The 25,349-nt window shown below is 51.8% G+C and overlaps 1 protein-coding gene across 1 annotated transcript in view; it reads right to left on the bottom strand.

Moving 5' to 3' along the window:
- Positions 1 to 2,212: 2,212 nt before the first annotated feature.
- Positions 2,213 to 25,349, bottom strand: part of P4HA3 (prolyl 4-hydroxylase subunit alpha 3) — a 32,728-nt gene continuing 9,591 nt past the window's right edge. The window contains exons 4-13 of the mRNA XM_073334316.2: positions 22,252 to 22,401; positions 20,349 to 20,400; positions 18,468 to 18,631; positions 17,631 to 17,807; positions 16,068 to 16,132; positions 12,149 to 12,308; positions 10,201 to 10,263; positions 9,246 to 9,314; positions 5,565 to 5,661; positions 2,213 to 3,010 (exon numbers count right to left, since the gene is read on the bottom strand). Coding sequence (XP_073190417.1) covers positions 2,940 to 3,010; positions 5,565 to 5,661; positions 9,246 to 9,314; positions 10,201 to 10,263; positions 12,149 to 12,308; positions 16,068 to 16,132; positions 17,631 to 17,807; positions 18,468 to 18,631; positions 20,349 to 20,400; positions 22,252 to 22,401 — 1,068 coding nt within the window. The 3' untranslated portion in view covers positions 2,213 to 2,939. The remainder of the gene's footprint in view (positions 3,011 to 5,564; positions 5,662 to 9,245; positions 9,315 to 10,200; positions 10,264 to 12,148; positions 12,309 to 16,067; positions 16,133 to 17,630; positions 17,808 to 18,467; positions 18,632 to 20,348; positions 20,401 to 22,251; positions 22,402 to 25,349) is intronic.

The raw sequence follows: 25,349 nt of genomic DNA, 5'->3' as shown, positions 1-25,349 counted from the left end.
GAGGGAATAAAAGGAGACTAGTGAATGGAAAAGTCATTGGGCGCGTTTTTTAAAACTATGCCGAGCTCAACCATAAGATAGGGGCTGGATGCAGGAATTGCTGGGTGAGGTTTTCTGGCCTGGGCTATGCAGGGGGTCAGACTAGATGAACGCAATGGTGCTTTCAGGCCTTACAAGCAATGAAGCTCTGTCTGACAAGCGAGGAAGAAACACCATTGTGAGGCAAAGGAATGCAACCATGAAGCTGTTAAAAAAGCAGCAGGGTAATACAGGACGTAAACAAAAGCTGCACAAATCACAAGGTTTGAGATCCCCTTCCAAAGTTCCCCAGGAGTTGCGGATTAGACTCGCTTGACATTTTTACAAATGAAGAGCTGGGAGGCGGGTTGCAAAATCTTTCGTTGCGAAAAAATGGCCGCCATGGTTTGGTTTTCGTGAAAATATTTGTGACTTTCGTAAGCTTAAGTTTTACTGAAAAAAATGCGTTTCGCTTCTCAAAACCAGCAGGTTTTAAATGAAAACCGTCAGAACTGTTTTCTGTACAAGCTTTGATTACGCAATGTATTAAAAACAAACTAACGGCTAATGGATGCAAACGCCACCAAGATGTCAAACTTCTGGAGAAAAACAGTTTCCTACAAGCTCTCTTGCTGGTGACGCTTCCCCTTTAAGGCAGGCAGCTTCCCTGGGACCTGCTGGTTCTGCTGGTCCACTGGATCCTTTGAATGCTGGCCTGGTGCTGGGATACAACCAACACAGGTGACATTAGCACCTTCCTCTCCTCCTGGGCTGCGCTTCTTGCCAGATTTACATTTCAGACCCATCATTGCAACAAGGGAACGGAGCACAGCCTTGGGACTGGGAGCCAGCCCAAAGCTGGCTTACAGGTAGCTGTCCGGTTGCTGTAAATTGAGGGACTGCCAGCGGACACAGCAAATCAGCATCATTCAGCGCCCTGCGACAGCAGTGTTATTAGCAATGATTTGCTCTTCTATGCATTTAAATCTACTGCTGAACAGACAGCAGCCTCAGGGGGGGCAATACAGTAAGACATCAACATTCCTCCTTAGCTGGCTATGTTATTGGAGGGTCAGCCTCCTTTCGCGAGGCTGTTTGACTAGGCAGAGCTACAGACTGGTCTTCAGAAACAATGAGGAGTCCTTGTGGCACCGTAGAGACTAATAAATTTATTTGGGCATAAGCTGTTGTGGGCTAAAACCCACTTCATCAGATGCATGGAGTGGAACATACAGTAGGGAGGTATAAATACACAGCATATGAAAAGATGGGCGTTGCCTTACCAAGGGGGGGAGGTCAGTGTGAATGAGCCAATTCAATTAAGATGGAAGTGGGCTATTCTCAACAGTTGACAAGAAGGGGTGGAAATCACTTTTGTAGTGCTAATGAGGCCAATGTAATCAAGGTGGCTCATTTCAAACAATTAACAAGAAGGTGTGAGTAACAGACTCCAACAAGAAACGGCAGCACCGGAATTAATTTGCAAACTGGACACCATCAAATTAGGCCTGAATAAAGACTGGGAGTGGATGGGTCACTACAAAAACTAATTTCCCCCTGCTGATAATCCCAGCGCCTCCCGCCCGCAGCAAACAGCTGTTTTGTGGTTTGCAGGAGGCTGGGAGGGAGGTGAAGGGGGGAGGAGCGAGGACGCGATGCGCTCAGAGGAGGAGGAGGTGGTCCTGACAGGAAGAAGTGGGGCCAGGGTGGAGCAGGGGCGGGAAGAGGTGAGGCTCTGTTTGTCGTCTCTGCCAATGGACCTTGCCCTTCTGAAGCAAAGAACATTCTTGATTCAACTGATGAAGGTGCCTTTCCATTTGAAACTGTAAGACTCCGGAGCTCAGCTGTCTTGAAGGCAACATTCAGAAAAGTGGGACTTGGTGATTTCTGGACTCCATATGCTGCCCAGTTTCAGAATAGCCAGAATCCAGCCATCTATCTTTTAATAATGTTTGGATCAATGTACCTCTGTGAATCTGGGTTTTCTACTATGACCTTTATAAAAAAACCAACCCTGCAGTTGCCTGACAGATGAGCATCTTCACCAGTGCATGCGCCTTGCCCTGATCTCCTACAAACCACTCCTCACCAAGCCTGCCAGAGTCATCGATCTCACCTCTCCCAGTAGAGATTGCCACAAACACAGGGAATAATGGTGATTTGTAGACTTGGTTAAAAGATAGAAACACTAATATTTGTGTTGCAGTCAAGGTCTTTATTTGTTGGCAGCTGAAATTATTCTTTGTTTTTAATTTTGTCAGCCTTCTGCACAAATGGCCCGCCTCGGGTCATAAAATTCTCCAGATCTAATTGAGTATTGCTGCCTTACCCTCGCCCAATGCAACACTGATTCCTCCAGCATACTGTGCAGGCCAGAGTCACCCCGTTAGGGGGTTGCCCTGGCTATTCAGTCTCCCTTTGCTTTATTTTCCCCGATAGACCAAACTCTGCTCTAAATGACACTGGTGCCAACCTAGGGTTGAAGTCAGTGAATAAGTCCAGACTTAACATGGTCAGCGTAACTGAAATCAGACTCTGGCCCTCGGACTAGTTCCTCCCCCTTGGCCCATGGGAACTTCCTAGGAACGGCATCACGCCCTTTCTGCTGTTCTTGTTCCCTAGCTGAGCCAGCCCCGGCGCATCCAGCTGCCTCTTTCTCTCCTTACAAGTGCCCTGCTCCCCTCCCACTGTGACTTTTGTTCCATTCCCCCCTCCCAGCCCCTCCTGGATCCTTAGACTCAATATGCAGCAGAGGAAGCCTTGCTGAGACGTGCCTTGGCAGCAGGCCATATTCCCTTGCAGCCAACCAGCTGGCTTTTCCAGGTGGTCCCTGCTTCTGGCTCTGATGGTGGTGAGTTTCCATCCTGCACCTCTTTCCATGCCTTTGGATTGGGTGGAGTGGTCACGCTCTGCTCCGGCCCTTAGTCGTTGGGGTCAGGGCCGCACTGCCTTCGGAACTCCTGCCCGTGTTCGTGGATCCATTTGTTTGCCACTGTAAGAGACGGGGGCGACGCACACTGAGAGAGGGCGGCACTGGGTGTCCGCACGGGTTCAACACGAGAGTCTCAGAGGCTGAGGTGGAGGAGAAGCTCAGGCGTTCAGCCCATCTGCCTGCTGCTGGGGGATCATGCCCTGCAGCATACAGGGAGCAGGGAGCAGTCAGGACTAAGAGCCAGGGGTTCGTTCCTAGTCCTGGCTCAGACACGGACTCAAGTCAAGCATCCCAAATTGCTCGGGGCCAGATATTCAAGGGCTCTGCCCCCACCCCCAGCGGTCTGAGTTGTGTTTGAAAATCCGGCCACTTATTTGGGTGACTCCATAGAGGCTGAACATTCTGGTGTGAAGTGCTCCCTGCCTCAGTTTCCCTAAAGTTCTAAAATGGAGAGAGTAACAGAGATGCCAGGAAGGGATACAGACACTCCTGAGTCAGCCACCCACTGACTGAAGAGGCCAGAGGGAGAACTCCCCGATGAGCTGGTAATTCTGCCATCACCCACCTCCTAGGCCTTTCTTACCTCTTCTCCTGCAGTTAGCTCTGGCCACTGTCAGAGATGGGATGATTGAGTGTAAAGCCACTAATGCTTGGAAAGCCCGTGGAGAGCCTCAGGTGGGAGGCGTTCTCGAAGGGCAAAGGGAGAGTGTGCGTTGCCGGAGCCTGGGGCAACTGACTGGGGCTCACGGGCTCGGGCTACAAATGGCCACGTAGCCGTTGTGGCTCGGGCTCTGCAGTCTGGGGAGGCGGGTGGGCTTCGGAGCCCAAGCTCCAGCCTGCGGGGCTATTCTTAGGGCGGTCGCCCAAGCCGCGCGAGCCCCAGTCCGTCGAGCCGGGCTGCTCCTTGCGTAGAGACACCGAGTCGGATCGCTCTGGGAGGGAGCTGGCAGCGTGGCGCTCACTCCCTGGGCAGTGCCAAGCTGCTGCAGCCACAGGTGCTGGGGAACCCGGCGGGCAACGCGCTCGGTGGCTGTAGAAAGTGGAGCCGGAGCTGCAGCTCCCTCCCTGCGACAATGCAGGACGGCTCCCTAACCGGAAAGCACGGCCCGTAGGATGGGAAGGAACCTTCTGGGTCACTGACACCAGTCCCCTGCTAGCGCAGGCAGCCCCGGCCCATCCTCCCCGTCAGAAACTGCTCAAGACTAAGAGAAGGTGCAAAGCAGGCTGAACTGAAGCCGGAGCAAGCTCCGTGCCGGGGTGCTGGGAAGACACGGGCCCCAAACTCTGGGCTGGCTGCCATCTTCACGGGGAGGGAGCTAGTTCAGCTTTTATTTACACCCCAGACTAGCTTTATTTTTAAAGCCTCCCTCCCCTTTTGAAGGATTCTCATTACTATGGCAACAGAAACTGTCCCAGGGCTGGGCAGAGCAGGCTAGCATGATGAGAAGTAGTAACCCCCGGTGCTTTCCTAGCACGTGCCATTGGGCCTTCGCCAAGCACTGAATGAACCATGCATGAACCCTCGGACAGCCCCTCTGTCCCAAGGCAGCATTAGCTCTGCAGCTGGGGAAACTGAGGTATAGCGGGGACGTGAAAGGACTCAGACACAGTGGGGACTAGACCCCCAGGAGCCCTGACTCCCTGGCCCCTCTGTTCTAATCACTAGACATTGCTGCCAACTGGCATAAAGGTCATTTCTGTGATTGTTTGTAATTTAAACCATCCCACTTTTGCACGTGATATACATTTGCTTGTTAGACACCACCCAAACAGGCAGCTAGGAAAGGCTGATTCCCCACTGTGTCTGAGTCCCTTCATCTCCCCGCGGTACCTCAGTTTCCCCAGCTGTGTTTATTTTAATGTGGTCTCTGTGTGTTGTGAGCCTCTCAGCTCTCAGAAGCTAAGCAGGGTCATGATGGCTTAACACATGCACGGGAGACCTCCACAAAGAGCTAGAGCAGAGATGCGGCAATCCAGCAGGGGGTGCTCTGGTGCTAGAGGCACACGGTCTTCCTGGAGGTTTTGGCATTTGGAGGAGATGGAAAACTAAGCTCCTGACCACTTGTGGCTGTTAAAGGTCTCGAGTCACTTTTCACAAGCGTCAGGGCGTGCTGGCCAAATTCTACTTCTGGACCTTACACCGTGGTTCCCTAAATTCTCCCCATAGTGTCAGTCAGATACAGTATTCTCCACTTCCTGTCCTAAACTGTCATGCAGCACTGCTGTGAACAGTTAAACAGCTGCCAGGCTTCACCCCAGAGGTGGCTGCATTTCAGAAGGGGTGAAGTGGTATTTAAGTATCCCGCACCTAGACATCATTTTTTGCAAAGTGCTTGGAACTCCTGTTGCAGAGGATTATTAGTGTTTCAAAGGTGTCTCTCATCTGCTGCCCAGTCCCTCTGTCCCATGGCTATTTTGGCATTGCAGCACCATCTCATCCCTACTTCCTGCTTGTACTAGCATGCCCATCCTGGGCAGACAGAGTGACTAGCTTGTTGCCCTCTGTCAGGCCATCCTTTCTCCGGGTTTCACTGCACCAGGGTTTCAAACAAAAGAACACCTGATCAGGGAGGCTAGCGGGCTGTGCATTGTGATGATCTCCGGCGTCTCTTACCCCACTTGTCTCCTGCGAGGACTGGGCAGCCGGCGTGGAGGGTGTCCCCGTTCCCAGCTCCGTTCCTGTGAAGGTTCCACCAGAACAGAGCTGCATTCTGGAAATGAGACAAGATGCGTGATGGCTGGAGGGGGCTCCCTCAGCAGCACGCGGCGCCCACTGGTGAGTGAGTCGGGTTCTGTCGCGGCTCATTCACAGCAGATCGGAGTCTGTTGCAGTCCCTTCTTGGGAGGTGTAGTGTTTTTAGCTCTGGCGTTCCCCAGTTCCATCCCCCAGCGCGGCGGCTGTCCCACACACATCTGTGCACTGGAATGACCTGTCTGTGTCTGTGGTGCCCAAGGGACATGCTAGTTTCATTGCTCAGGAAGAAAAGCTGAAGGAGGAGCAGTTTACTGTATAGACACACTTGTTATTCGGCCTGCTCCCAGCCTTCCCATTAAACTGGAGGGGTCCGAGACAATTGCTTTGCAAAGGCTGCAAACTGCTGCTGCTGCTTAGCACTCCCTGGGGAAGGAGACCCCACAGCACAATGCGGGCAACAGCTGTCTTGTGGCTACAGCACTGAACCATGGGTCAGGAAATCTGGCTTCTGTTCCTGGCTCGGCCACTCCCGACAGTGTAAAGGGGCTTTCGGGGGCCCATGTATCAGTAAGCCGCTGGTGCCACTGCAAATCTTCTGCCTTGCTCAGATTACAACGCTTCACAGTCTGAGTCCAAAATTAGATTCACCTTGTAACGATTCCATCCCCTGTGGGGACAGGCACCACCCTCTGAATTGGGCAATCAGACATATTTGGGTCTGAGCACAGGCCCAGGAGCCAGGATATGAGGGTTCTAATCCCAGTGCTCATCCTGTGCTCTTGGGCAAATCAACCTCGGTGTGCCTCAGTTTCCCCATGTGTAAAATGGTGATAATAATGCTACTTCCTAGGCGTTTCGAGGCTTAACTTGTAAAAGATTTTGAGATCCTGTAGTGAAAGAGGCAATAGCAGGGCAATGTATTATTTAACCATTACCTAAGCCACACACCAGCTCTAGAAGGGAAGAATTATCATCTCCCTTTCACAGGTGAGGCAGAGATTAAATGCAATTCAGATGAAATTCTTCCTAGGGTACTTAACAAACTAGCTGAAGCAATCTCAGAACCATTAGCAATTGTCTTCAAGAACACATGGAGGATGGGTGAGGTTTCAAAGGACTGGAGGAGGGCAAACCTAGCTCTTATCTTTAAAAAGGGGAACAAGGAGGCCCTGGGGAATTATGGACAGTCATCTTAACTTCAATCCCTGGAAAGATACTGTAACAAATTAGTAAACAATCCGTTTGTTAGCACCTGGAGGATAACAGGGTTATATGAATAACCAGCATGGATTTGTCAAGAACAAATCGCACCAATGAGCCCAATTTTCTCTTTGACAGGGTTACTGGCCGGGTGGCTAGGAGGCAAGCAGAAGACATGCTATATCTTGATTTCAGTAAGGCCTTTGACACAATTCCACATGACATTCTCAGAAGCAAACTAGGGAAATTTGGTCAACATGAAATTACTAGAAGGTGGGTGCACAAGTGGTTGAAAGTCTGTATTCAAAGATAACGAGGAGTCCTTGTGGCACCTTAGAGACTAACAAACAAATTTATTTGGGAATAAGCTTTCCTGGGTAGTAGATATCAATAATTACTGTCAAACTGGAAGGGCAAATCTAGGGTGTGTCCAGCAGGGGTCAGTCCTGGGTGTAGTACATTTCAATATTTCCATTCATGACTTGGATAATGAAGTACGTGTATAAAATTTGCAGGTGACGCCAAGCTGGGAAAGGCTGCAAGCATGCCGGAGGACAGGATTCGAATTCAAAACGACCTTGACAAATTAGAAAATTCGTCTGAAATCAACACTGGTGAGCCCCCAGCTGGAGTACTGTCTGGGCACCACACTTTAGGAAAGATGTGGCTAAGTTGGAGAGAGTCAGAGAAGAGCAACAAAAATGATCAAAGGTTCAGAAACCCTGACCTAGGAGGAAAGGTTGAAAACCTGGGCATGTTTAGTGTTGAGTAAAGCAGACTGATCGGAGGACCTGATAACCGTCTTCAGCTCTGTTCTAGAGTGGACGGGGATCAATCGTTCGCCACGTCCACTGAAGGGAGGACAAGAACTAGTGGGCTTAGTCTGCAACAACGGAGATTTATGTCCGGGGTTCTCAAACTTCATTGCACCACGACCCCCTTCTGACAGCAACAATCACTACAGGACCCCAGGAGCGGGGGGCCAAAGCCCGAGCTGCACTGCCCCAGGTGTGGGGGCCAAAGCTGAAATTCAAGGGCTTCAGCCCCAGGCAGGGGGCTTAGATATTAGGAAAAGCTTTCTGTCTCTACGAGTAGTTAGACTCTGGACTAGGATTCTAAGGGAGACTGTGAAATCCCCATCACTGGATGTTTTTAAGGAAAAGGCTGAACAAACACCTGTCAGGGATGGTCTAGTCTAGCGCAGGGGGCTGGACTTGGTGACCTCTCAAGGTCCCTTCCAGCCTGACATTTCTCTGATTCTGTGATTAAGTGATTTGCCCGAAGCCCTAGGACACTGGTGGTAGCACTGGAATTAGACCCCCCAGATCCTGGCTGCCAGGCCTGTGCTCAGACCACACTTCTCCCCCCCCCAAATATGTCTGATTACCCAGTTCAGAGTCCCTCCAGAATTGACCTCATCCTGCTTCCTCCCCAACAGGTTACACTTAGTGGGAACTGTCCCTACAAGACAGTGATGGGAAGAGGGTGGTGCCTGTTCCCACAGGGGATGGAATCATTACAAGGTGAATCTAATTTTGGACTCAGACTGTGAAGCGTTGTATTTTGAGCAAGGCAGAAGGTTTGCAATGGGCCAGTGGCTCACTGACACATGGGCCCCGAAGGCCCCTTTGCACTGTCGGGAGTGGGGAAAAGGGGCTCAGTGGAAATGAGGATCAGGCCCAATCAAGCCCCAAACTGTGAGAAACTCACCTGGTTTGCAGCTTCTCAGCCCAGGTTCAAGTAAAGACCTCCAGAGTGCAAGCCTGAACCCCCCTCTCCCCCAAATCTCCAGGAAAGACCAGTTCCAGAGTGGAACCTTGCAGCTCACCCCTAGCTATGCAATGGGCTGAACCAAACCCCCAGATCCAGCCACTCCCGAACTCCAGAGAAGTCTGGATCTGGACTGTCATGGCTCCTGCCTGGAATGGGACGGGTGTTTGGAGAGAGCGTCCCTGTGTGTTTGGGGGGGGAGGGAGACTTAGCCAAACTCAAACACACTTTGCAGGATGCCAAACATTTGCACAAGCCAAAGCTGCACCCAGCTCCGTGCGTAATGGGGACACACAAGGAGCTGGCACCTGTCCCCTGGGAACAGCCTGCTTGGCACATTCCAGCCCTGAGACGTGACCGCGGTTCCTGTTGTCCAGCCAGAGCAGCTTCACGGCCAGCTGAGCACTGACTAGCGGGTTCTGTGGTCTAACCGTGAATGTCCCCAGAGAGGGAGCTTCCACCGCGGCCCCTGGGAGAGGTTTCCACTTGGGAGGTGTTACTCATGGAACAGATGAGGAAATGGCAGACTGGAGTTAATGGTCCAGGTACCTCGGGGGGTGGCTGTCCCTTCCCAGCTGTGCTGGAGAGACTATATTTCTAGAGATCATGCTGGAAAAAACTCCCACTCACCTTGACCACAGGCACACTGAGGTTTGCATAGATAAAGGCAGTGGATCCTCCGGCTTCTACTGAGCTCAGCTGGAAAACAAGGGCAGCACTCAGTGTAACACTGTGTGTTTGCAAAGCCTCTTTCACAGGGGGCGCTTTACCGAGGAGGCTGCTTTGCACGTGGGGAAACTGAGGCACAGAGCGACGCTTTGATTGGCTTGAGATCACACGGCCTTCAAGGCCCTGCACAATTCTGCCCCTCCCTGCTTGTCTGTTCTTGTCTTTTATCACCTTGCTCCCTTGAGCTGCCAATGCTGCCTTGAAGCCAATTTGTTGGCTTCCTCACAGACTTCTCTGTATTTTTTTAACACTGCCTGGAATGTCCTACCTGAGCTAACTCATGCCACGGTGCACATAATGAACACCCACAAGGGAAGAGCTAGGCTGGTGTTAGCTACTGACTGGCTCATTGTACCAACGCTGTGCCGAGGTTCTGTAGAATCTGAGCTTTCATTTGAAACCATATGTCTAGCCCTAGTAATGGGAAGAAAACCTCCTGCCTGTGACATGATGGGGGGGCTGTAACCCAGAGCTCAGAGAAGTGTTGGGTGCCTTAATCCATCTCAATTGGGTGTTGACCCTGAACCCTACTGACACCCTGAAACATTCTTAACTCTTTCCCTGTTGATCCTTTTAATCAGAAACATCCAGCTGGTCTGGGATTGCGGACAGAGCTTGTATAGAGCACATTCGCTCCTAGTCCAACCCCTGCAGCTGGGAATAGAAACCAGGAGGCTCCCTGCTCTAACCACTAGCCCACAACACATCTCATTGCCTGACTTGGTTGCAGGCTGCAATTCAGCTTAGCGTGATCGAGGCTCCCTTCGAATGATATCCCTAGACATCTTTTAACCACCCTTCACACTCACTAAGAAACAAAAGCCTGCCCAGGCCCCAGCTGGCAGGGAATACTCACATAGATCATGACTGTGGCCAGTCTGTTACCCGACTTCATTCTGTAAAGGGGGCTCTTTCTTGACTGCATCAAAAGAGAACAGTTGTTCATTCACGGACCCAGCACTGCTGCACTATTCATAACAGAGCTTAATGTTACCAGTGCTATGGGACATGGCCCTGCGTTCAAAGGAAGCAGTTCAGGCCAAAAGCCCGATCTACCTTAATAAGATCCACTGTGCCCAGTTGCCTGCAATGTTGAGACAGAAATTAGAAATTAACAACAGGAAAGGCCAATGGACAGGTCACCTATGCCAATTTGCATCTGCCACCTCAGGGCCAGTAAGCAAATAATCTTGTAGCAGATTCCTAAACATGACTGCTATTCGAAGCATATGCACTGAATTCTGCCATATTTACCACCCCTTACATCAAGGCCTGCAAATCTTTACTAGGATGGAAGCAATGAACACTGGGCAGATTCTGATCTAAGTTACACTCACGCTAATCAGGAGTCACTCTACTGAAATCAGGTGTCACCCAGGTGTAAACAGGTGCAAGGGAGAGCAGAACTCAGCTTATGGTATAATATGTGTAGAACTGGCTTTAAAATGCCAATAAGTTTTCACTGGAAATGTGAACTTTTTTCATTATTTCAAAATGTCCCGTGGAAATGTTTTGTGTTTTCATTGAACTATCCCAAGCCAAAACCGGGAGATTTTCCTGTAAAATGTTTCCATTTAAAAACGCTGATTTTTTTTTAACCCCATCTTTGGCCATCTTCTCTGTCCCAGGGAGACAGCAGCCCTTGGGGTTCCAGAAAGGAAGTATTTTTTAAGTCAGGTGGAAAGGATCATGCGAAAGAATCCTGTGATAAATGAAGGGGAGGGGGGTGGGGAATAGCTCCCTTTTATGGACCCAGTCAGCCAGTAAGCTATAAAATCCCTCTTCGTAGCTGTTCTCTACTTGCTTTACCTGTAAAGGGTTAAAAAGTCTGACTGCTTGCACAGGTAAAAGGAAGGGAGTGGGCACCTGGCCAAAAGAGCCAATGGGAAGGCCAGAACTTTTTAAAGTTGAGGAAAAAACTTCCCCTTTTTCTGTCTGTGTTGTTCTCCGGAGCAGTGATGCTGTAAAAACTTTGGACCAGGTATGAAAAATCATCAGATCATACCTAGAAAGTATTCATTTAAAACCCCAGATATGTAAGTAGATCAGGAAATGTCTAGGAAGACGAGAATAGGTTTATCTCTGTTTATTTCTTTATGGCTTGTGGACTCCTCTGTGCTAACTCCAAATGCTTTTGTTTTGCTTGTAACCTTTAAGCTGGACCTCAAGAAGGTTATTCTTGATCCTTAATTTTTGTAAGTGGGTTCTTTAAATCTAGCAATAGTCTGAGTTTCCAGATGTATTTTCTTTCTTTTTTTTGTTCTTAATAAAATTTACCTTTTTTAAGAACAGGATTGAATTTTTGTGTCCTCAGAGGTTTGTGCATATGTTGTTTAATTACCTGGTGGCAACAGCTGATTTCCTTTGTTTTCCTCTTCAGCTCTTCCCCGGAGGGGGGCTGAAAGGGCTTGAGGATGCCCCACAGGGAGGAATTCCCAAGTGCACCTTCCTGGACTCTCAAAGGGGTTTTTGAACTTGGGTGGTGGCAGCATCTACCCATCCAAGGTCAGAGAGAAGCTGTAACCGTGGGAGTTTAATACCAGGCTGCAGTGGCAGTGTTAATGTTTAGAATCCTTGCGGACCCCCATGAAGTGCCGGAGTGGGGAATCAGCCCTGACACACCCCAGGAAATAGACTGATCAGCACCACAGCCCTGGGGCGGTACTGAAACACAGGACACTGCTGCATGGCATGGTGCCAACAGACGCCAATGGGAGGCCTCCTGTAAACTTCAATGATCATTGGCTCAGGCCCTGTGTGAAGATGACCCACTGTGATCCAGTCTCACGGGCTTTGTTACTCACTGTGGCATGGTCAAAATGAGGCTCATAGTGTCCACCTATGCCATAATTCACCACCTGTAGGTACTCCGCATACGGTGGCCGAATGTTCAAGCCAGTCAGGGCTGCAATCCTCTGATCGAGCGACACGATCACAGGGTCGACCGTGTCCTTCAGCCAGGCGCTAGAATGCACAGCAGACAAGCTCAGAGGGGTCGCCCAGAACAGCTGGCAAAAGGATCCCCAGGTGGAATCTGTTCTAAATGCCCAACGAGCCAGAGTCAATCGAGTTCCACCAGGGAAGAGCTCCCCAGGGACGAATCTGGCCCCATGTGCAGTAGGCTCAGGGTTATTGTCCTTATTGGACGGATAGGGGAAACTGAGGCACAGAGAGACAAAGGGCCAGATTTTTTAAAAGGGAAAATCCACTTCATAGAATTATAGAATATCAGGGTTGGAAGGGACCTCAGGAGGTCATCTAGTCCAACCCGCTGCTCAAAGCAGGACCAATCCCCAATTTTTGCCCCAGATCCCTAAATGGCCCCCTCAAGGATTGAACTCACAACCCTGGGTTTAGCAGGCCAATGCTCAAACCACTGAGCTACCCCTCCCCCCAAACTCACCCAGTGAGTCTGTGGCAGAGCCAGGACCCCGCCCCAGGTCTCCTGTTTCTGAAACAAAATCAGCTTTTCTCCTGCCTCTAACATGCTGCCAGTGGCTGAATGCCTCACTCAGAGCAGAGGCCATTCCAAACAGAGACGGGGGCATGGCAGCTGCTGTCTGAAGGTTGGCAGGTAAAATGTGTCCAGTGAAGGGATCTTTACTTTCCTGGAGCTGGTTTCACTGTGCGCAGCCCTGGAAGCTTCTTGATGTACCCGGACTATTTATGTCAAAGGCCTTTGCCTTTGTAATCGTCCTGGAGGCAGTGTGTTTTGGATCAGTGCATGGAAACCGTATTCTTCTACCAGATCTGTTTGCTGACATTGGCGCTGCTGTGGGCCAGCCTTTCAGAGTGTTCCAGAATCTAATCATCTGCCAGATTCTGTTCTCCACTTCAGCTAGAAATAGACTAGAACCAGCACGCTGGAGCCAAACAGAACGGGGTGGGATTGGGGGTACGAAATCTAAACCCAACACTAAATTCCATGAACGGCACCTATTTTACTATTCTTCTTCTTCTTCTATGACATTTGTACCTAGAGGCCTCAAGCACAGTCAGTGGCTCATTGCGCTAGGTGCTGTACACACACACATAGTCAGACAGGTCCAGATCCTCAAAGCCACTTAGGCACCTAATTCCCTTTGATTTCAATGGGTGCCCAAATACCTTTGAGGATCTGGGCCATAGTCCCTGCCCCAAAGAGCTTACAATAGAGAAGACAGACAGAAGGTGGGGACAGGGAAGAGGTATTGTAGCCCCATTTTACGGAAGGACAACTGAGGCTCAGAGAGGTTCGGGTATATCTATACTGCGATAAAGACCCAGGGCACGACCGCGGCCGGCCCAGGTTGGCTGACTCAAGGGGGGAGGGGCTCAGACATCCGTGAGCTAGAGCGATCCTGCCAGTCCAAAGAGAGAATATTGCAAAGGTGCAAAAGCCACCCTGCTCCCCACCACCCACCCTGTCGGTGCCAAGGACTCAGTGCCAACGTTGTCAGTGAGAACCCAGAATGGCACCCGCTGGCAGAAGAGTGGCCACACTGGGGCTGGCACCAGTCTAGCTAAATTGCAAATTCTGTGTGCGGACCGAGCCTCGGGCTGAGCTACATAAACACGGAGGATCCTGCCTTAAGCTGCTGCTGCATCCACTTGGGGGTTTCCCGGAATGTGCAGAAAGGCGGGGGGACGGGCCCAACAATCCTGAGAGGGCAGGAAAGAAAATCAGCTCTTTCATCTCAACGGCCGCCTCTTGCCAATGGCCATGAACTGCTGTCCGCATGGTGGAGTCACATTCCGCAGCGCGGGAGAGTCATCGGAGCAGAATGTAGCCCGCAGAGCCCCATAAGGAACAAATCATCTGCTGGCTAACAAATAACTGAATCCCACCCAGACGTACGTCTGAAGCGCCTCATTTGTTCCGTTGTTTTTCAGCCAGAGGGATTTTCAGTGTCATTACAAGGTCTGTGGAGAATCCAGGTTCACACCCAGAACATTAAACCTGGAGACAATGCCGGTCTTGCTTTTTATATTGTACCTCGATAGTGACTACTGGGGTCTGCTGGTTCGAGTAGGGGCTTAGGCATTAGTACGGCTGGATTCGGTCTTCCCTCTGCCACTGACTTACTGTGTCGCCTTGGACAAAGTCTCTGTGCCTCAGTTTACCCCACCTGTACGACAGCAGTCATTATACTAACAGGTACCTCATTACAGAGGCAGTAGCTAGAATTAATGACTGAATATGAAGGGCTTTCAGCTGCTCAGCGGGGAAGTGCTGTGCGTAGACTGGGTTTCTCTATCAGATGCTATGCACATTGGAGATGAGTTCGTCTGGTTAGGGGATCTAGGTCTTCGTCTTTTAAATTAATTTATCTAGTTATCATTTCCTTCTCCCCACGGTTTAATTCCCCCCTCCTTTTTCTGGGTCCTGTCATGACAAACACCTTCTCACTGGCAATGGGGTGACCTCTGCCAATGCCCCTTCTGCCTTCTTTAGCAGCCCTCTGGAGCTGCAGGGGTTAAAAGTTACTCTCCCCATCTGGCTCTGGGCCTGGGAATAGAATTCCATTCAACGGGGCGTCTGGGGATGAGGCTGGGAGGCTGAGCCTGGAAATATTTTACTGGGATCACTATCCCGTGCCTGGATTCTGGATTTAACTCTTTCCTCCTCTGCAGGGAGCCAGGATAACTGTCCTCTCTGTCTCAGCGAAGTTTCCCCAGCAAGCGACCGTCTGAGTTCCAGCCATACATTCTCTTCCTGCGGCACTGAAAAGCCTGTCACTGCAGGGGAACTCAGAGACCAGGAATGGGATCTGCAGCCCCTCACTCCGGCGATACTGGTTGAAACCCAGCCTAAGGTGAGAATGGTCTAATGTCCCTCCCATCGGAAATTGGTCAGTATCACTCCCATCTCACAGCTGTTTGCTCACCTCGCTTTGCGTCATCACGGGACCATGGACACTGGAGCCAGAGGTGCAGTTTCCCGCTGGAGCGACCTTACCTGCGCTAGCTCTGATTGAGCTAGTGTGCTAAAAATAGAAGCGGCCGCCCGGGATATGGACCCAGGGTCTCAGATGGGCTCCTACTTGAGGCAGCCGGTCCGTCCCGCTGCTTGCACAGCCAGACTCTATTTTTATTGCGCTAGCTCGATTGGCGCAAGTGCAGGCCCTCCCCTCAAGCTGGGAATTGCCCCCCCAGCTCCGGTGGAGACGCACCCTGGGACACAGAAGTTCCCAGCTCCTAGTGAGAGGTGATTGCAGAGGCCTCAGTACTGTTCATTGTTTCCTGTCAGGGAGTCCTTGGCCATCCCACTCTGCCCCAGATGGTCTAAGTCTGGCCCCCTCAAGGATTGAACTCACAACCCTGGGTTTAGCAGGCCAATGCTCAAACCACTGAGCTATCCCTCTCCCACAACTGGAGTTGTCACTTGGGTACCAATAGCAGTGAAGCCAAGGCAGCACAGACTAGCCACCCCAGTACAAGCTCTCCAGGGAGCCTGGGTACATAATCGGGCAGCAAGCTCGTGCTGCTGCAGCTTCATTGCTATTGGGACCGGAGCTAGCTCAGCCAGGTCCACACGTGCTGCAATCCCCCCATTGCAGTGTAGACGTACGCGGTGTGTTTGTACAGCACCTAGCACAATGGGACGCTGCTCTAGTCGGGGGCCCTCTAGGTACTGCTGTAATATGATTAACAATAAGACGGGGCAGACAGGGCATGAAATTCCAGCTGTGAGAACCCTGGTGCCCAAATGTTGTGGGGGAGGGGGGGCGAGGGGTTAATTACCTCTTACTTATCCGGTACTCGGCTTTCTGCTGCTTCTCTTCTGAGGCAACCACTGATCTCTGCAGCTGAGCACCAGGGAGACGAGAGCACACGAGATAGTCAGGGGACGTAACAAATATGGGACCTGCAGTCGCATGGGGAGGCCGACAGGCACCTACACTCCCAGGTGGATTGAGGCAGGAGCTATGGATCCGTGCATTCAGGCTTTGCGCCGGGATGGGGCCCACAAAGTGGGGATCCAAGCTGGGGTGCTATTAGCCAGCCAGTGAGAGCCAGGCACCGAGCCGCCTGCTGCTGCACCGCTGGCTGGCATCGCCGGCCCGACAAGTTCTCTCCCCGCTGAGGCTCAGGTGTAGCCGTGGCCGTGGGAGGAGGGGATGGAAGGCTGGCCATCAGCTGAGCTGCAACCCGCACAGTCCTCCCTGTAACGGGGCAGGCCCCGCGAGTGCCGCGATGAGCCACTCAGCACATACCAGACAGTGGGAGAGAGAGGAGAGCTGGGCCCAGCAAGAGGCTGAGCTTGGGTGGCTCTCGTACAGTCCCAGGCCTACAGCACTGACGACTTGTCAGTCCTGGATTCAGTTATTAATTTCCCCGTGGGCTGCTTTGCTCCAGTACCAAGGCACCAGGTCTTCCTCCGGGAGCCCAGAGAGGCAGCTAAAGGCATGCGGTTTACTTCAGAACAAACCATTTAAATGCGGGGCTGAGGAGCGGATGGTTCCGTCCCTCTCTTTTTGTTACCTCAGGATAGCAGCGTCTTCCTCGCGTTCCTCTGGCTGGGAGACAATTCACCACTAGCTCCCTGCCCTCCTAAAGAACGAGCCGCCCGACAATCTCACGCTGCTGTACGATCCCTAGTGAATTTCGTCCCTGTTCCAAGTGGTGAGCTGGCAATCGGTGCAGGCAGCCAGGCCGTGAACATGCCCACCAGAATATTAAGCCAGACAGTTGTTCATGTTTCTAAGATGGCTTCTGTGTTGAGGAACTTAGATTCTAAGGCCACCACTGAGCTCTGTGGAGCTGAAAAGCTTGTCTCTTCCACCCACAGAACTTGGGCCAATAAAAGATATGACCTGACCCCCAGTGTCTCTCTCATATCCTGGGGCCAACACGGCTACAACAACTCTGCACAGCACAGGCCAGAGAACTTCCCTGTCGCAATACCTGGCTAAACTAAAGCAGATCTTCTAGAAACACACCCAGTCCTGAAAAACGCTTCACCCGGCTCTCGGCTGCAGTGCGGCTCGGACCCACGTCCTTCGGCATGGAAGGAACAAGCCCCTACCACTTAAGGCTAAAATCCCATTACCGGGTGCAGGTATAGGTGTAGCTGGGGGCTGGAGTCATGAAGGCCTGACTGAGTGCCGAACTATCTCGTGGGTTTCTTTGCATGTGTGGATGGGGTTCAGACCCACCTCTAGCCGTCCAGACGCTCCCATTTGACTGCATTCAGATGACATCCCCTCCCCGCTTGCCATGGAAAGGTGTTTCTCTTCCCCACAGAGCTGTATGAGGACATGTGTGTGCATTAGGTCTGCAAGGAGCCTTGTTTGATGAACTCACCCAGGGAGCTGCAAGCCCCTTGATCTTCTCCGCCTCCAGGTCGCTAACGAAGTCGTGGTACAGGGCTACGTACGGCTGCAGCCGGAGCAGCTCTCTTTTCACCGGTTGGAGGATCAGGTAGGGGCTGTCGTTCGTCTCGTATGAGCAATGGAGGGCTGGGATCTGATACTGGGTTGGCTGAAAGGGAACCAGCCCAGGGAATGTGTGAGGAGACGGCTGGAGACTCCAGCTTACACGGGACTGAACCTCATCTAGTGCTGGGGAGAGGGGCAGCTTCAGGTGCCCTGGAGCCACATGCTCCCTCTTTCCCAGCAGGATGGTGCTTAGAATTGACAAGGTCTGCAAAGCCTTCACCTGCAGTGCGGACGAGGCAGGAGCTAGAATCCCAGGGGCTGAGAATGGGTCACAGAGCCAGGCAGCTCAGGGATATCGGCTCAAACCTGGCCTAGGCTGACAGTGACCCAAAGCGGCTATTATGTGATGGCTACTGGGGGCCTGCTGGGCCTCCCTCCGGTTCTCGCCTGACGGCCACCAGCCGCAGCCAGGCTAACTACAGAGACGGAGCAGGGGACCTGCAGCACTCAAAGGCCTGAGTCTAGAGCCAGGCTCCAGCGCTGGGGGCTGGACCAGCCCCAAACCCTTGGGAGAGAGGCACGGAGGTGGGCACACAACAAACACCGACCCGCGGGTTACAACACAGATGTGTCACAACACCCTCAGCCAGGACTGTCTGGGCAGGTGTGAGGCACACACCGGGGCCGTCCTGGGCAAGAGGACGTGAGTGGGTCTCGTTCACCATCACCCCCTAGCCCCACAGGAAGGCTCAAGGCTCCATACCTGTGACCCCAGAGTCTGGCACAGCTCTTCATAGAGGTCTCTAGTCTGCAGGTGAGTCACATTCGGCCTCTGCAGGCCCACCTCGGCCGTGGTGCGCTCTGGACTTTCCACCAAGAACCTTTCATACTTAAGGACGTTCCTAGCGATTCTTTTGTTGCTGGGATCTGTGGGGAACAGCATAGGCACGTTACCCTGGCCCTCGGCAGCTGGCTTTGGTAGTGCTTCGATGCTCCATGGACACGGGCACCACTGACGGAGTTCATCTGTCGGCTTTCATAGCGTTTTAACAGCTATTCCTTGGTCTGCTCTGTCCCTATTTGCTGAAATACAAGTAAAATCACTCAGCGTCGTTGTAGCCGTGTCAGTCCCAGGATATTAGAGAGACAAGGCGGGTGAGGTCGTATCTTTCAATGGACCAGCTTCTGCTGATGAGAGAGAGACAAGCTCGAAAGCTCAAAACTTTGTCTCTCTCACCAAATAACACCAGAGGAGAGTGTAACTCATTCCACTGGAACAATTTACCAAGGATCGTGGTGGATCCTCCATCACTTGCGGCCTTAAAGTCACGACTGGCTGTCTTTCTTAAAGGCACAGGCTAGTTCAGACCCAGGTTATGGGCTTGACCCAGGAATGACTGGGTGATGTCCTCTGGCCTGTGCTATGCAGGAGATCAGATTAGATAAGTGTTCGCAAACATTTTATGTTGGCGACCCTTTCACACAGCAAGCCTCCAAGTGCAACCCTCCTTATAAATTAAAAACACATTTTTTATATTAAACACTAGCTTAAATGCTGGAGGTGGAGCAGGGCTGGGGGTGGAGCTGGGTGAGAGGGGCTCCGGCTCTCCATCATGAATGGGGCTGACAGCCAGAGCCCCACCAGGTGTGGGGCTGACAGCTCGCGACCCCCAACATAATAACCTTGCAACCCGCAGTTTGAGAACCCCTGGATTCGATGATCACAACAGTCCCTTCTGTCCTTAATTAAAATCTATAATCCACAGTCACTAAGAGATTTCCTGGTTGTCAACAATGCCATGCTGTGTCCCATGGCCAAACTGAATTTCATGGGGAGAGTGAGGACAGAACTCAGATCCTTCTGCTCTAAAAGCCCTACCCTGGGCCACTTGAGCTAAAGCGGGGCCTCTATCACCTGACTCTACAGGATACCATGGAGCAGTTGTAATTCTAGCTAGTAGAGGTCAGTGGTGCACACACACACTGGCCGGTTGGTTATGAAGTTTACCAACGCTGGTAACAATTTTCAGGCACTTAGAAAAGCGTCTAGCAGCTAGATACGCAAGAGAGACCAATAAATCCTTGGGCCTGATCTGCAGCCTGAGTTAAGGTTGTTAAGTGAGTTAAGTGCCACTCCAGTGGCGCAAAGAGAATGAATGCTGCCTTCATCAGGCAGCGGTAGATTGCCTGGGGACTAGGCCAGAACCTGGACCATACACTGCAGCCAGGCTGGTGTGACAGAACGGTGCAGGCTACCTAGGTTAAAGCAACCCTGGGGCTGCTCTAACTTGCATCTGAAGCCAGTTTGGCCTTGGCTACCCCAGACTTGGGGCAGGGGTGAATTGCCTCCTCACACCTCAGTTGCGGTGAGCATGAGCTCAGCGCAGCTGGTCTATAAACCTGGTGCTCATTTAGCTCAGCAATTTTGGAGTTTTACAGCCTGCCGTGTAGGAAAGAGCTGCTCTCCTGGACCCGCCCTTTCCAGCCCTCCCCCCTGTGCTTCCTTGCCAGCCCATTATATACTGCACAGCATGGGGAAGGGGCTCCATGGGCCACCGCTGGAGAACCCCTGGTTTCAATGAAAAGCAGTTTTTCACCCAGAGCGGAGGGAAAAGTCACTGATTTCCCGCTGACAATCACATACCGTAGTGAAGAAACTCTCTGGAGAGGCTTAAGGCATGAGAAACATTTCCTGCCTAGGAGAGAGAGAGAGAGGAAACATGGGTGTCCCTGGTGCAATGGGCGTCCCGTCTGCATTTGCTCAAGCCAGGATCCCCTGCCCCCTGCTCCTATTCGGCTCCCACCATGCACCAGAGAAACGGGCACAAACCTCAGGCACAAACAAAGCCAGATCAGCTGTAGGAATCACTGGTGTCGTCAGTGCCAGGGGATGCGTACGAGCGCGCTCCGAGTTCTGATTCTGATCCGAGCATCACGGCTCAGGCTGATTCAGAGTCTTAACGGCGACGAGTCTGAACCAAAGCACCACTGAAATCAATGTGGGGGCGGGGGGGGGGGGTCTGTTGGCTTCATCGGGCTTTGGATCGGGCCCTGCGTGCACATGCACCCGGTGCCCTGGGCAGGGTGGGGAAGACGCTTCCCCTAAGGATCCCACCAGCTTTGATCAGCGATTGGGTGCCATTAGAAGCTGCCCGGTGGAGGCTGGCACCACCCACTTCTGGAGCAGTGTGGCTTGGCTGCGGGTCCATCCAGAGAGCAGGCCATGCTGACACCTTGCATCATCACCACCGTCTGCCATCACTGGGGGCCCAAGCCCTGCATCACACCAGCTTATCCGGGCCTGAATCAAGCAGAGCAGATTAGCGACAGCCAGACAGCCAAGCTGCTGCTCGCGGTAGCTGGAAGTGGGACGAGGGAGGGAGGCTGCCCCTGGACAGAGTATTTGAGGCTGAGTCATTCTGGCCGGCCAGGGTGAGATTCCCCCAGTGCCAGCAGCTTGCTGCCGGACATTCAGTCAATTGCAGTCACTGGAGCAGGGCTGGGGAGGGATTTGGGGAGTTAGTGGCTTAGAGGCTCAGAGACAGCGTCCATGCTGGCTGCAGGGGCAGATAGGATGCCAGCAGAAGGGGCTTCCTTCCACGCACGGTAACACACTGCTCAGCCAGCAGGAGGCGCCTGAGCAAACCAGCCGCAGTCCCAGAGCAGGCAGGGAAATGAATGAGATGAAACAAGAGTTTTGTTATTCGAGGAAATGGGGGGAGGGGAGTTGGCCGGCAGACAAAGGGCACAAGCTCTGGCTGCCTGCAGGGTAGCTTGTTACTGAGTGGGATGAGGGGGCCAGTGTGGGTGGGGAGGTGAACTTGGGACTGATGCACAAATAAGCAAAGCCACCAGAGATGGGTCTGTGCTGCAGCGTTCAGCTCCGCTGTGGCCCCCAAACCCCGCACAGTCTGGGGAGGGCAGATCCGGCTTTCATTTCACCCTGCTATAAAGATAGGAGCCAGCTACAAAATTCAGAGCCAGATCCGGGTTTGGAATCCCAGTGACCCAAATCCCTGAAGGCCAGACCCTCTCCTGGGCTGCAGCTGCTGTACGCTTGGCTGCTGGTACAAAATGTCCTGATCCTGGGGTAGTCAGCCCTGCGGGGTGGGGTGGGGTCAGCCCAGCATAGGGGGATCTCCTGGGCATACAGCCAGGACCTCCTCCCATGTGCTGGAATAGAAGGTGTGGCCAGGAAAAAGGAGGCGTGGCCAGCGAGTCCTGGTGATCACTGACTTGTGCACAGGTGGCCCAGGATTAGGAGACCACAGAGGTGGTTTAAAGACATGACTGAACCCCCCCCCCCCCAAACACACACACTCCCAGTCTGTGTGCTCCCTAGTCAGAGTCCAGGAGCTGGACCCAGGTGTTTGGATCTGGGGTGTTGGTTCAGGTCTTGTTTCCATACGCACCCAATGGAGAGCCCCTCACGTTACCCAACAGAAACAGCACGACAGGCTTTTGCTGCCAGCTGCCCGTGTTTCTAGCTCAGTGAGATCTGGAACGCAGCCCTGCCAGGCAGGTGAAGGCTGGCCCCACGGACTCGCCTTGAAATAGGAAAAAGCCAGATGGTCCAGCGCGTCCTCGAGGCTGCCCTCGTCCTCTGTGTTCCACTCCCCGTAGGAGACGCGGAAGAGGCTGACGGCTTCCTCCAGCCACGCAATGGAGTGGTAGTAATCCTCCATGTCGTACGCCACCTGCAAGGTATCAGACGAGATGCCGCGTCCACCCTGAGGGCTGGAGCGGGGCATGGAGTGGTGGGGCAGGGAGGAGGGGAAGGAAACGCATCCATGGGCTGGGTTATAACACAGCTTGGTCTCAGTGCGGCAGCTCAGCAAAGCTCACACAGAAATCAGTGGGTCAAATGCACCCCTGATCTGACTCCATGCTAGTTATCTTATTGTTATTTGTTCTCCAGTTGCGAGCAGGGCCCCGTTGTGCAATGTGCTGTACAGACCCATAGTAAGAGGCAGCCCTTGCCCTGTAGAGCTTGCAATCTACATAGGCAAGACAGACACAGGACATATTGTTACTTCCTGCGAGGCAGCGTGGCCTAGTGAATAGAGCATTGGGCTGGGACTCAGGAGAGCTGACTTTTATTTGCCGCTCTGCCGCGGGCCTGGTGTGCAAGTCACGTCATTGCTCTGTGCCTCGGTTTCTCCAGGCATAAAAAGGGGTTGATGATTCTGCTCTCCTTTGCAAAACACTTTGAGATCTACAGAGGAAGAGTGCTGGATAAGAATTAGGATTTTTCCATATTTTATACATTCCTTTTATACATAGGGGAACCGGGAGGTTAAGTGACTTGCCCAGTATTACACAGGAAACCTGTGGCCCAGCTGAGACCTGAACCCACATATCCTGAGTACCTGTTTAGTGCCTTATCCCCATGACCAGCTTTCTCTCCCCAGTGATAGTTTTGCCTGTCCCTGAGCATCTTAGCACCACTGCTTACAAGGGGGCTAGTGGCTCAGTCAGACATGCAGGGTGGGACCCCAAATAATTCCTTGCCTGGGAGTGTGGGCCCCCTTTCCCATTAGGGCATAGCTCATGTTACGTTGCTGCTGGGGCTAATCCAGTTAGCGATAATTGCCCGTAGTGACCTTTCCATCCAGGTTAAGGACTATCAGAGGCTAAGCATGGATTGCTGTAAATTCAGCTACTTAAAATGCTACAGTGGAACAGCTGGAGTGCTTCAGAGTAGACACTACCTGCGCTGACAGGAGGGGTTCTCCGGCTGGCGCAGGTAATCCACCTCCCTGGGAGGCAGTCGCTGGGCTGACGGAAGAATTCTTCCGTCACCCTAGCGCTGTCTACACTGGGGCATGGCTCCGTCTCCCGAAAAATCCACACCCCTTATGGGAGGTAGCTATGCCAATGTCAGCGCAGACCAGCCCTTAGTCTTCCTCCCGTTATTTTCCCCCTGCTCCTTTGCTGTCTCGCCAACTGCATTTTTTAAAGTATTTGGGGGGGTGGGGTGTAGTTGAGATTTGAACCATTTGCCGTGTTCAAAACAACACAGAACATTTTCAGAAGTGGCGACTGGGGGGTTTGGACAGTATCTGGTCTGGCCAGCCCCACAAAATGGTGAGTCTGGCTGCAAAAAATCATGAGATAATCTCAAAAATAATAAGATTTGAACCACAATACACTTGGGATCCCTTTTTATGGGCCTTCTGGGTTTTGACCTGTTAGGGGGTCATGTTTCCAACCTCTCCTTGGCAAACGTGAGGGCTAGAAACTTACTTTGTTCAACGAAAGCTGAAATTTTTCACTTGACACCACAGGACTGCTGGAGCCGGGGCTCATAAATATGCAAGAACTGGCAACTGTGTTTGAGATTCATTATCCAAACAAGTGATAGTTTTGCAGTGACATTACAATGATTGCTCTTCACCAGCGTAAATGTATTTGTCCAGCACTTTATTTGTGTTTTCTATGCTGATAGTTCATGTATAGTCTAGTGGTTAGAGCGAGGGCCTGGGCTCAGGTCCTCAAGGTTCTTTTAGTTCTGCCAATGACTTGCGGTGTGTCTTTGGGCTAGTCACTTAATTTCTCTATGACTCAGTTGCATCCTTTGTAAATGGGGACAAGTGATACTTAACCTAATTCCCAAGGGCATTGTTATTAATTATGATTATTTTGTATTTTCATAGCATGTAGGAGCCCCAGTCATAGCCCATTGTTCCAGATGCTTTACAAACACAGGCCAAAAAGTCAATCACTGCTCCAAAGAGCTCACAACCTAAGTATAAGTCAAGAAGAGACAACAGGTAAATACAGACAGCCTGGGGAATACACAGAAACAGTGAGACAGTATTGGCCATCATGACAGGCAGTGGTCTCAGCACATCCACAGTATACTTGTTTTCAGGTTGTGGGGCTTAATTAATTGATTAGCACTTTGTAACAGCTGAACGATCGCCTGTGTGCCCTAGATCTACTGAAGGGAATGTGGAGTTCTCCTAAAAGGTGAGGGGAAAAAGAAATCAGGAAATCTGAGTTACGGTCTCTGCTGTCCCAGCTCTTCCTTTCCTATAGCCCCAGGCAGTGAGAAAACCTGTTCTCCGGGCTATAACTGAACTCCCAGAATGTTGTAATTAATCACAGTCAGAGATCGGGACCAGGCGTCTCCTTCCCTGGTGTGACTGCATGAAACAGGATCGCAGAGCTTGCTGTCACTGTCTGCCAGGAATGTCTAAGAGATGAGTCAGAAAGGGTCTCGCTTGCAATATTTGAGGAAAGAAATATCCAGTGTAATTTCTTATCACTGTAACTTCATAATTTCCCCCTGAACGATCACGGTCACATACATCTGAAGAAGGTTTTTTTTTACCCACGAAAGCTTAGGCCCAAATAAATCTGTTAGTCTTGAAGGTGCCACCTGACTCCTCGTTGTTTTTGTGGCTACAGACTAACACGGCTACCCCTCTCATATTTGTGCACTTTACAACATCCAGGGACTGTCACCCTGGCAAGGCAAGTCTGATTGTTCCCATTTCAGAGCTGGACAGACGGAGGCACAGTGGGGTGAAGTGCCTCACCCGAGTTCACATGGCAGGGCTGAGACTAGAACCCAGGTCTCCTGATACTGCGGCTGGTGCTCCCTCGGGGTAAAGAAATTCTGGGCTAGAACAGAGAGAGT

The sequence above is a fragment of the Lepidochelys kempii genome, chromosome 1, assembly GCF_965140285.1.
Source record: "Lepidochelys kempii isolate rLepKem1 chromosome 1, rLepKem1.hap1, whole genome shotgun sequence".
Taxonomy (NCBI): domain Eukaryota; kingdom Metazoa; phylum Chordata; order Testudines; family Cheloniidae; genus Lepidochelys; species Lepidochelys kempii.
Note: the sequence above shows the minus strand (reverse complement) of the source record. Positions and strands in the feature narration are given on the sequence as shown.